Source organism: Camellia sinensis, chromosome 8 (genome assembly GCF_055761805.1).
Source record: "Camellia sinensis isolate YWXY chromosome 8, ASM5576180v1, whole genome shotgun sequence".
Lineage (NCBI taxonomy): Eukaryota > Viridiplantae > Streptophyta > Magnoliopsida > Ericales > Theaceae > Camellia > Camellia sinensis.
Genome location: NC_138968.1, coordinates 32,861,898 through 32,874,194, shown reverse-complemented (window position 1 = coordinate 32,874,194; position 12,297 = coordinate 32,861,898). Strand labels below are relative to the sequence as shown.

The following is a 12,297-nucleotide window of genomic DNA, read 5'->3' as shown; positions in this document are numbered from 1 at the left end:
ATCAAACGGAAGAGATTGAGGAAATAAGGAAAGTGGTTCACGTGGTTGTTTTGTTTTTTGTTTTTTGTTTTTTTTTTTTTTTTTTTTGGAATGAAAAAGAGAAGATAAAATAAAATAAGTAAAGGTAATGTTGAGGGCGGTGGTGTAGTGGTTTATGTGTAGTTGATACCAGCTTTGTCTGGTACTCATTACTTGAGCATTATACAACTCCAAATAAAATAAATAAAGGAAAAGAGGGGGACAAAACCCATGTGCTCTGCTTCACCGTCTCCAAACAAGAGAGAGAAAGAGGGAAAGACTGCAGCGCACACTAGCGCCAGGCCATTCTTTTCTTCTCTGGTTCGGTTTCATGAATTCTGCTCTCTCTACTCTCTTCTCTCCCTCTCTCTACAATTCAGTTGGAGGAGAGACGGTGTTGAGAGGTGTTTAAATGGAGTGATGGTGTAGAGTCAACCATCACTCGTTGCAACTACCCCCTCAGATGAAAAAGTTTGGTATAGGTGCAGCAAGTGTGCTGCCCTTCCAAAGGACTGCACCACCGTGCAGAAATGTTACATTGAGCTCTCCAAGCAAGTCAAGGCAAAGCTCGGAAAGGTGGATGAGTACTTCCTCAAGCTGGCCGACGCCATGGTCACATGGATTGAAGCGTGGGATGAACTCAACCCGGCTGAAGGAGAAGCAGTTGTACTAACCAAAGAATCCGGAAGTATCATACTGCAACCATTGATGTGCCTGGACCTGAAGTTCATCGATTGGCTGCCATGGCTGGAAAATATAAGATATATTTAGTGATGGGTGTGATAGAGATGACAGCGGAATAGGTTGAGGTCCGGCGGGCGGCTAAGGTGAGGTTGCCGCCCGCCGAGGAAGCGAAAATACTAGGTTCTAAACCTGCTCTGATACCATGTAAAAAATAGATGTATTATTGATTGATGTATGTTGTTTGTACAATGAGTCCTATATATAGAAGATTAAAGGAGGTAGGTATGTAGTAGGTGGAGTAGTAGGTGGAGTAGGTGAAGTGGGTGGAGTAGGTGTAGTGGTAGGTTTTGGTACATTTTAACATAAGGCATCCTCATACAAAAGGAAAATGAAAATACGAAATACATAACCCTAACAAGATTATCTCAACCAAAAGCCTACATGTCACACACCAACAACCAATCTAGAGCTAACAAAAAAAGTGGAACCCCCTTAAAAGAGAGAATTCCCCAAAGCCCAAAAGGAAGTTAAGTGACAAACTTTATCCCATAACCAATCCACTTCCAAAAATTAATCTTCGAATAACAACGCATTTCTTTCCAACCATAGAACCCAAAAAATTGCAAAGATGGCACAAGACCATAGCACTTTGGCCCTCTTCGATCCTCCAAAAGCATGAAAATCAACTAGGAGCATATGCACACTACCTTTTGGTGCCACCCACATAACATTCCTCAAAAGAAACAATCTATGCCTTATATTCAAAGTAATTGGACAATGCAAAAATAAATGATCTAATGATTCCTCATTCTTACAACACATAATGCACTACTGAGGTTTTAGAAAACGATTAGGTCTCCTTTTCTGCAATATATCATCTGTCAAGATGCCTCCATGAACCAAGGCCCACATAAACACCTTCACATTTAGAGGAACACAAGCCTTCCAAATTCTTTTGCCAAAAGGAAACTAAGGAACATGAGAATTATCTATGATTTTATCAAAAGAGGACTTGCAAGAAAATATACTCGATGAATGAAGAGCCCAAACCCTCTTATCCTCCAAAAGAGGAACCAAAGAAAAATGATCAATTATGGACAACAAAGAAGTCAACTGTGCAGCCTCCCTATCATTAAGATTCCTAGAAAAATCAAAATTCCAAGAAATTAGAGCCAAAAGTGAACAAGCCATGGAAACAATAGAAGAAGTATGAGACCGAGCCACTCTATGAAGATGTGGAAAATCTGAAGCAAAGGAAGAGTGACCCATCCAAACATCCTCCCAAAATCAAACAAGTTGCCAATTGGGATCAATGAAACTGTTTGATGAGTTGACTCATAGGTTTTTCCTTAGATCCAAGGAAAACAAAAACATTTACCAAAATGAATCTTTTTTTCTCTTTTTGGTCAGCAACAAAAGATTTCATTAAGGCACAATGCCAGAAAACAAAGAGAAATGAGGACGAGGCATCCTCTACAAAGAAAATAAAAAATAAGAGAAAAACAATCACACTACATATTACACAATGACACCCAATCTCTAGCAATCAAAAAAAGTGGAATCCCTTTAAACAGAGGATTCACCGAGGCCCAAAAAGAAGCTAAGTGCCAAACTCTTTCCCATAAAAAATCGACATCCCGAGAATTTCCTTCAAAAACACTCATTTCTCTCCAGCCAAATAACCCAAAAGATTGCAAAGACGGCACAAAACCAAAGCACCTTGGCCCTCTTCGACCTGCTCGAAGCTCGAAAATCAATTAAAATCACATGTGCACTAACTTTTGGAGCCACCCATATAAACATTCCCCAAACTAAACAACATTTGCCATAAACTCAATGCTACTGGACAATACAGAAATAAATGATCCAGTGATTCTTCATTCCTACAACAATTATGCACCATTGGGGACTTAGATAACAAAATGGTCTCCTTTTTTTGCAATGTATCATTTGTCAAAGTGCCTACATGAACCAAGATCCACATGAACACCTTCACCTTAAGAGGAACGCAAGCCCTCCAAATCTTCTTACGGAAAGGAAACTAAGGTGTACATCCAAGGTTGTCAAGATCACGATCCAGATCGTAGGGTCGTACGATCCTATGATCCAATATACACCATTCGATCCGACTCATGCTTTGGATCGACCCCAGATCAGGATTGTGGTGGGATCGTGGAAGGATCGTTGGGATCGTATCTGGATCGCAACTCCATGCGATCTAGATTTGAAGGGTTTTTTGGCAACTTAAAAGCAAAGATCGGGAGCAAAAAAGGTAGAGAAGCAAAGAAGTCTGACCTGCGATTAGGGCAATACAAATTGGGGAAAGAGAAGTTCAACATCCAATTTCAGAATTTGCAGCACACAAACCAGGTATGCTTCTTCTTCTTCTTCGAATCTTCCATCTCTGTATTTCTTTTTTTTTTTCTGTCTTCTTCTTCTTCGCTACTCTTTGTTTTCTTTTTCTTCGCTGTTCTTCTTCCTTTCTCTTCACTACTATTCTTCGATCTTCTCTATGGTTCGAATCTTTTCTTCTTTTTCTTTCTTCTTTGCTCAGCTCTTCTTCTTTTCTCTTCATTGATTTGCTTCCCTTCTCTTCGTTGCTCTCATTTTGTTCTATTTTTGTATATATATATATACCGAATCACCTTTTTTTTCTTTTTCTTTTTTTTTTGCTCTGATTTTTTTTTTTTGGTTTCTGTAAATTATATATTATATATATTTTTGTATGAATGATGTGTTGTTCTATTTCTCTTATTTCTTTTTCTTTTTCTTCTTCATTTTTCTTGGTTCTTCTTTGCTGCTATGCTACTATTGTTCTTCTTTGCTGCTTTTTCCCTAAACTTTGCTGAAAAAAATTCTTTTAATTTTCACAATTTGCAACGCACAATGTCAACCTCTGGTCCAAGAAGAGGGAGAAAGAGGAAAAATGTTGCTGGTCACAGATCTGATCATGGTTGGGAACACGGCATTGAAGTGGATCTGTAAGCAAAAAGGTAAAATGCAAATACTATAATGTTACTCGTTTTGGAGGAATATATAGATTAAAACACCATTTGGCATGCACTCATCAAAATGTCGAACCACGTCCCCAAGTTCCGGATGATGTTAGAGAAAAATTTACAAGTCTTTTAAAACATTAGAGTCTCAAAATAAGAAAAGGAGGATGCTTGATATTGGTGATGATGATTCTGATGAAGAAGTGGAACTATTGCATGTTGGCCATGGAAACAAACAAAAACATTATAGGTGTATGGATAAATTTGTGGTGAATAAGTCTCGTCACCAAAATCAAAAAACTATCAATCAATTATTTAAGAAAGAAGAGAGATGATGTTTGTCAAACAATTGCCCGGTTTTTTTACACTATTGCAATTCCTTTTAATTGTGTCAACAACCCTATATTTCCACTTATGGTTAAGAAAATTGAAAATTATGGAAAAGGCCTTGTGTCACCATCTTACCATGAAATTAGGGTGACATTTTTAAAAAAAGGAGTGCGTGAGACATTGCAATTACTTGACGAGTTCAAGGAACAATGGAAAAAGACCGAGTGTACAATTATGTCCGATGGATGGTCAAATAGAAAGAGAAGATCAATTTGTAATTTTCTTGTCAATAGCCCTAATGGAACTATCTTTCTATCATCATTGGATACATCTGACATTTCAAAAACCGGTAAAAAGGTTTTTGAGGTGTTGGATGAGGTTGTTGAGAAAGTTGGAGTGGAGCATGTTGTGCAAGTGGTGACCGACAATGCTTCTAATTATAAGTTGGTGGGAAAAATGTTAATGGATAGGAGGACGAGCTTGTTTTAGACGCCTTGTGCCGCTCATTATATAGATTTGATGTTAGAGGATTTTGAGAAGAAATCCAACCTCATCGAGTTACAATTAAAAAAGGGAAAAGAATTGTGGCATACATTTATTCAAGAACAAATCTTATTCATTGGATAAAGAAGTTCACCAAAGGTATTGAACTTATTAGGCCCGCAATAACTCGGTTTGCCACATCTTACTTGACCTTGAGGCACCTTCATGAGCAAGAGGGTGCATTGTTCTCTTTGTTTACATCACCCAAGTGGAGGAATAGTCGATTTGCACGGTCTGAAAAGGGTAAAAAAATTAAAGATATTGTTTTAGATAATCGTAATTTTTGGAAGGGCATTTCTACGTGCTTGAAGGTTGCGGTACCTCTCATTAAAGTACTTAGATTGGTGGATTCAGATGAGCATCCGGCGATGGGATTCATTTATGAGGCAATGGATCGTGCGAAAAAGGAAAGTCAAAGCAATTTCAATAATGTTTTCTCATAGTAAACTTTTATTTAGTTAAACTTATTTGCTCTATAACTATATTTCCCTAAACTTTTTATTTGTTCATTAATACTCTTTATTCAATGGTTATATATGATCCTATATGGACCATCATTGATAAAAGATGGGAATCCCAACTCCATTACCCATTGCATGCTGCAGCATACTTCTTGAACCCTCAGTTTCATTACAGTCCCAATTTTCAGCCCGATGCAGAGGTTAAAATTGGGTTGTACAAATGTCTTGAAAGAATGGTTCCTGATGCTAATGAGAGGGTGAAGATAGATTTGCAAATTGATGCATTCAAGAGTGCAAGAGGACTCTTTGGCATACAAAATGCAATCATGACTAGAAAAAAGAAATCTCCAGATGTTTTTTTATTTTTGCTATAAGTTAAATTGTATCATTTTTATATCTTATTAATTGTTTTCATTTCATTAATTTTAAATTTAAAACTAAACTTTCATGTAGCTGATTGATAAGACTCTTTTGGTGATGAATGCCCTGAGTTGAAGAGATTTGCAATTAGGATATTAAGTTTAACATGCAGTTCATCGGGGTGTGAGCGCAATTGGAGTGCTTTTGAGATGGTACATTCAAAGCGGAGAAATCGTCTGCACCAAAAGAGAATGAATGACTTGGTGTTTGTCACGTACAATTTGAAATTGAGACAACGACACATGAATAGACAAGCAATCGTGAATCCATTATGCTTGGATAATGTCCCATCAGATGATGAATGGATAACAGAGAGAGACTCTGAATCTTCAAGAGAAGGAAATTGGTTGAGTGTGCTTGATAGGAATGCTCGACATGGATGTAATTCGGATGAAGACGAAGTGGAGGCCCTTTCAAGGAATTTGGAACAAGCTTGTAAGTTTATGTACACATCTTTTAGTTTTAATTAGAAATTATAACTTTAATTTTACTTTTAATTTTTTTTTGTTTACTCCAACTTAGGTCGTGATCATATTGGTGGAGAACATGATAAAGTTCATGAAGTAAGTGATGATGATGCTATGGATCAAAACATGGATGCTCGAAGGGATTTTGATCATGACTTTGAAGATGCTACTATTGGTGAAGACATAGAGGACTTGGATGGCACCGTGGGTGGTGATGATGATGATGATGATGATGTGGCAATGATTAACGTTGATTGTGGCAATAATGATGATAATTTCGGCGACCATGATGACTTATTTTAGTCTTTTATTTGTTCTTCCTTTATTTAGTTTGTCTTGTTTTCATTAAGAAACAATGACAATGGTGTACACGTGTTGGTATTTGCTTTTATTATGTTTTTGACTTCTTTTTTTGAAAAAAAAATGTTTGAATGCTACCTTGAATTGCTATATTTCTTTTTTTGGGGCTTGTTCTATATATATTTTGATAGTATTACTTTTAGTCATACAAAAATTATTACATTTTTTTATCATTTTAGTAGGATCTTACGATCCTCGATTCGATCCTACAATCCGATCTAACAGACCCCCAAAACGATCCTGTGTAGGATCCCGATCTTAACAACCTTGGTTACATCATACATGAGGCTTATCAATGATTATGTCAAAAAAAGATTTACAAGAAAAAATACCCGATAAATGAATAGCCCAAATCCACTTATCCTCTAGATTTGGAACCAAAGAGAAATGCTCGAGCCTCGACAACAAAGATACCAACTCCGCAGTCTCCCTATCATTAAGATTTCTAAAAGGATGAACCCCAAAGGGTTGGCTTGGTGGCAAGGCCTTGGGTCTATGGGGTGTGCTCTCTCCAAGGTTCAAGGATCGAAATCTCTTGGGTGCTAACAATTCCTTAGGACTATCGGACTACGGAAAAACCCTTGAATTAACTGTGGTGCCCTTGTAAGAAACTCCTTACCAAGGGCTTGTGCACCCGAATGCCAATAAAAAAAAAATGCTAAAAAGATGAAAATTCCAAGAAATTGAAGCAAAAGAAGAGCAGGACATGGAAGCAATAGAGCAATTATGAGACTGAGACACTCTGTACAAATAAGGAAAAGACACAGCAAAGGAATAAGTACCCACCCAAACATCCTGCCAAAATTTGGCAACTTCCCAATTACCCACCCTCACAGAAAGAAAACGAGACAAAATTGGATAAATATGAGAAATTGACTTCCAAGGAGTTGGCAATTTGGGTGAGTTTTTCATTCTTCCAAAATTGGAACAACATTAACTAAACAGAGGGCACATGAGAACAATAATATTCTCGTAATGGCCTGCAACAAGCATGCTACTCACATTATCTGTTAGAACACACTTTTTTATGCCCATACACAAACAATTTAATAGCAAGAATTAGGACAAAAGAAAGTCAAACACAATTACCTTAGAAAGCAATGAGCTTGAACTATTCATGACAACATACCTGTACCATTTCACTGATGAATTTCAAACCTCCTGGACCAATAAGGGAACCAGCAAGAAGATAGCCAACAATTACCTAGCACAGATAGCCATAAAGTAACAGTAAGCTCTAAAATTTGTACGCATACAGCTCACTGCATGTGGCTGAATGTAAAAATAAAAACAAACTATCAGAAACAAAACTGCAAAAGAACTGAACAACCAGTTACAGATACAAACCGGTTGTCCAAGACAAGAAAAGATAATTCCACCAATGGCAGCAGAAACTATAACCACCACTAAGTCTGAAATCAGCCTACAAAATACAACACAATGAAACTAAAGCATTTGTCACCAGAAATAGATATAATAAAAAATTAACAAGCTTCGGCAACATATCTAAAGTGCTTGTATGACCAGCTTCTTCAACAAACATTTCACCAGAGACTAAATATTTCAAGTGGAAACAAAAAAAAATGTTAACCTTAAATCTACTTGAAGAACTGGATATTTTGATTTCTTATTTGACATCACAAACACATTATCCTGTCACAAATAAGCAAATGATCAGTATGTGCGCTAAGTAAACAGAAAACAGTTATATTGAAGCATCTGCACCACAGCTCCACTTTGAAAATCCATTACTGAGCACACCTGTTTGTCTACCAACGTTGTCATGTCATCAGAACCTTCATTTTCTAGAGAAAATACATCATGAAACTGGAATGATCTAGTACCACTGCCAAAAATAAAAATTAACAAATTTAAAAAATAAATAAAATAAAATAAAAAAGTGAATCCTACTGGAGAAAGAAAACATTAGTTTCATAACAGAGAAAAGATGTCCCATGACTCCAATGCTGATTCTGTTGTAAATTATATGTAATTTTACTGAGGAATAATTTTATCATTCCAACTTAAACTGTACTGAGTCTCTTACTTTGCCTCTTGAGTTTCATTCTTTTTCCCCTTCTCATGTGTGATTTTAGCTACAGTCTCCAGTACAGCCTGTGAAATATAATCAGAGGAACTCATCTTTAGCCCAAAATAAAGAAGTAAAAAACTGAAAATAAAAAGACAGAAAGAAAGAATGCCAAGCCACTGAAGTGAAACTAGTATACGAAATCGAAAGGTTAGACTAAATTTATCAGTTACTGTAGCACATTCAGAGCCCAAAATTTTCCATTTAAGAATGGAAGATATTATTAAATGTGGATATGTCAAATCAAAATGGAATGTGAAGAAGACCAAATTTCCTGCATTGTACAAATGGATATTAAACAAGATCCATAGCTAAAATTTCTACTCTATTTTTGCTCCCCGGGACTTTAATTGGGGTTCTGCCAGGGGCAGATCTAGGAATTTTGTCCAATGGGGCCAAAATCTTACCCTGAACCATAAGGCTGTCTTTGGATATTGAATTTGTGGACCGAAGAAAAAGAAAGGAGAGAAAGAGAGAGAAGGGAAAAGGGAATGAAATAGAAGCTAAATGAAAACATATCAGATTGAGTAGTCTACAGAGTACAGAATACAGAGTACAGAGTACAGAGAGTGCAGCAAGAGGAGAGATGTTACAAAATTAACAAAAGATAAAAAGGAGAACAATGGTTGGTGGCAGGCAAGTACCAATGCGTGGGCTAAAAGAGATATAATGAGAGACATTAAAAAATAAAAATAATAAAAAGAGAGACCAATTCTGGCAAGGTAAGTACAAAAGGGATGGGGATAAGTTTTCCATTTACTGAATTTTCTACTAGTTTTAACAAATGCTATGTGGCTACTACAGAATGTTTTAAAAAGTAAGTGGTGGTTAAGTGCCCCAACTCAGTTTTTGTGCATCTGCCCCTGGGTGCCGCATTCTTGCTAAAGCTTTTAGACCTGCATCACTAGGGAATATATGCAAGCATAGTTGAGTATGTTAGTTCAAGTCAGAACCAGGAATCAAAAGAATGATTTTCCCGAGTTTGACATTCAAACATGAGACTGTAGTAGGACCTTTGAAATTAAAGTAAAACAGACTCGGCTAAAAATTTCATCCTAGAGATTTAAAAGGAAAGCAAAGCCTACTTGCTGATCAGCTACACTGTTGTTGAAACTGCTTCCATCAGAACCTATAAAGGTAAAGGAATATAAGAAAACAAACTAAATACCACAAGAGAAACTACCACACACTGACACCCAAGCAATTGACTAGAAGTATGAAATTCAAAACCACAACATAATAAAAATGAATCATAACTGGAGTCGGTGCCTATGTATTATGTGCTGATGTTGAGTGAACATGGGAAAAGAAGTAAAAAAATGGCACTTCAACATACATGTGTGGATGCAACCCCTAAAGCATGATTGCTAGAATTCCTTAAGTTACTTTTTGCTTAACTGCCATATAAATTAATGAAAATAAATGCAATGGATATTTTGCGGCAAATTCCAAGCAAAGCATAGCCATGCACATGCACAAATGGAAATAAATGTGATGGAAATTTTTTCTGCAAATTCCAAGCAATAGAGTCTCGGACCTGCATTTGTAAACCTGACTCTGATGGTGCACTTTCACATCGAATCAGGCACTGTAAACTCTAAAATTTTAGTCATGTCAACATGTTTAGACATATTTTTGTCACATATTTTCATGAAGGTGCATCTTTGGAGAAGTATTGGAGTTAGCTTCAATAGCCTAATCAAAAGTACCACTAGTACCATATATACTAAGAGTGTGTACACACCCAATGGTGTGCTGTTAAAACTGCAAAAAGTTACAAATTTTTATCTGAATTTGATGCGGGCAGTTATATGAGGCAAGAAGTTACAATGCAATTACATGAGGGTATTTTGGAAAAATCAAAAAAACGTGACACACCCAATGGTGTAGACTTTATATAGTATAGATATATACTAGTGGTGTGTACACACCAGATGGTGTGCTGCTAAAACTGTAAGAATTTACAAATTTTTATCTGAATTTTGTATGGGCAGTTATATGAGGCAAGAAGTTACAGGCAACTACATGAGGGTATTTTGATAAAAAAATAAAAAATAAAAAATAAAGTGACAGTCTACACCAACTCAGGTGTAGACTTTATATAACAGTATAAATAGTATAGATTCAAATAAACAAATAACTGCCCGTAAAAAACTCAGATAAAAAAAATTAAATTGAAATTACCACAAAGTGAGAATATTGTAAAACTCGTTAGGGACCAGTACATAAGAGAGTTTAAGGCTCAACACTGAGCTAGTAAATGGATGGTTTTGAAAAATATAGTCGTACAAGAAAAACAGTTTTTAAGTCGAGAACAATATTAGAGCCACAGAAATTCCATATGATGGTCATTTACTTAATAAAACCATACGAAAAATTCCATAGATATTTATAATGAAAAGGGTCAAGAGTATATAATTATAAAAAGGGCAAAAAAATCATCTATGATAAATAGTAGAAATGAGAGTCGGATTTAACACATTATAGGCTTATAACAGCAGAGTGCATTAACGCCTCATGCCTGTATTTGTAAAGCAACCCTTTAAAAGCAATGATTTAAGATGACCATGAGGTATGACTAAGACCAAATACATGCCCCCTGACTTAAAAAGAATGCATTCAATGAAGGCAAGTTAAAATTGTCACAGTTGTAAAGGACTTGAGCTGATATACAGTTAGAATGCTGGACAGACAGTAAATAAATATCCTAAACGGAGAACATTTGGTTGTACTTTGTATAAGTACTGGAACATTTATTTCATTTTTTTATTTTTTAAGCCAAAAGTGTTGTATGCTTACTCATTGCACTTAAAAATGTTATTTGCGCTTAGTTGGGATGTACACAGAGCATGGCGAGAAAAGATACGGAAACCATTTCCAAACAATATCTTTAACAATAATTTCTCTCAAGGGCAGGAGTGACACTTTTGGAAACCAATGGCATTATCAATCCTTAGTTAGTTGCGAATGATAAGCAACTATTTTGTTAGGCATACTGATGCAGAATATTCATGGATATTCATGGAAACTTTATAATTGTATTTATGTCTTTAATATTTTATTTAGTTATTTTAATTTAGAGTTTAATTAGGATTCTCAAGATTTGTTTCCTTTTAGTATATTCTTATGTAGTGTCTAGAATGAAGTGGAACGGAATTATCATTCCATCAAAATATTCATTCCCATGTTTGGTTAGACTAAAAAATTAATGACAAATGCACTACAAATGAAATCATTTTTCACCATTTTAAGGGAATGGTCATTCTATAGGAAAGCCTAAGGAATCACCATTACATTCCATTCCATCCCATCCCATTCCAATGAACCAAATAGAACATTAGTGATCAAGAATTTTTAATCAGGGTTCTTAAGATTTGTTTCCATTTAATATGTTTCTTAGCCATCAAGAATTTTAGTTTCCCTATTTTTATTAGGGTTTCTATTAGCCTATAAATAAAGGCTTTGACATTATAATTGATTCAGAGTTGAACAATGAATTTGAGTTGAGAAAAGTTATGGCTTTGTGTGTAGGGTTGTGGCCCATGTTCTTCTCTTGAAAATTCTTTTCTTCTTGAATCTTGGTTACTTTCTTTCGGAACCATTCTCTATTTCTGGTTTTGAATTAATTAAAAAAAAGGACGAATTTCTAAATGCCATTCTACTTCACATTTTGTATTTGAGTTAACGAGAATAAGGTCGTATTTGCACTTCATATAGCAATACTCAAAAGATATAATCCCAGTTTAAAGCATTCAAGATAAAAATGAAGCATCTGTTCGGATCATGTTTTTTAAATTAAAATATATATATATATAAATTTGCATCAAAAAGGAGAATATTTGGGAATGGATTTGAGAGCTTTATATTGATGGATTTTAAATAACTCCGTGAAAATAATTGTTTCAAATCCTTTGTATAAGGATATTAAT

At 35.6% G+C, this 12,297-nt stretch overlaps 1 protein-coding gene across 1 annotated transcript in view; it reads right to left on the bottom strand.

Moving 5' to 3' along the window:
• Window positions 1–12,297, bottom strand: part of LOC114272482 (K(+) efflux antiporter 5) — a 34,770-nt gene that overhangs the window by 21,187 nt on the left and 1,286 nt on the right. The window contains exons 2-7 of the mRNA XM_028214208.2: window positions 9,454–9,497; window positions 8,327–8,394; window positions 8,041–8,125; window positions 7,871–7,932; window positions 7,627–7,702; window positions 7,409–7,483 (exon numbers count right to left, since the gene is read on the bottom strand). Of these exons, the coding sequence (XP_028070009.2) occupies window positions 7,409–7,483; window positions 7,627–7,702; window positions 7,871–7,932; window positions 8,041–8,125; window positions 8,327–8,394; window positions 9,454–9,497 (410 nt within the window). The remainder of the gene's footprint in view (window positions 1–7,408; window positions 7,484–7,626; window positions 7,703–7,870; window positions 7,933–8,040; window positions 8,126–8,326; window positions 8,395–9,453; window positions 9,498–12,297) is intronic.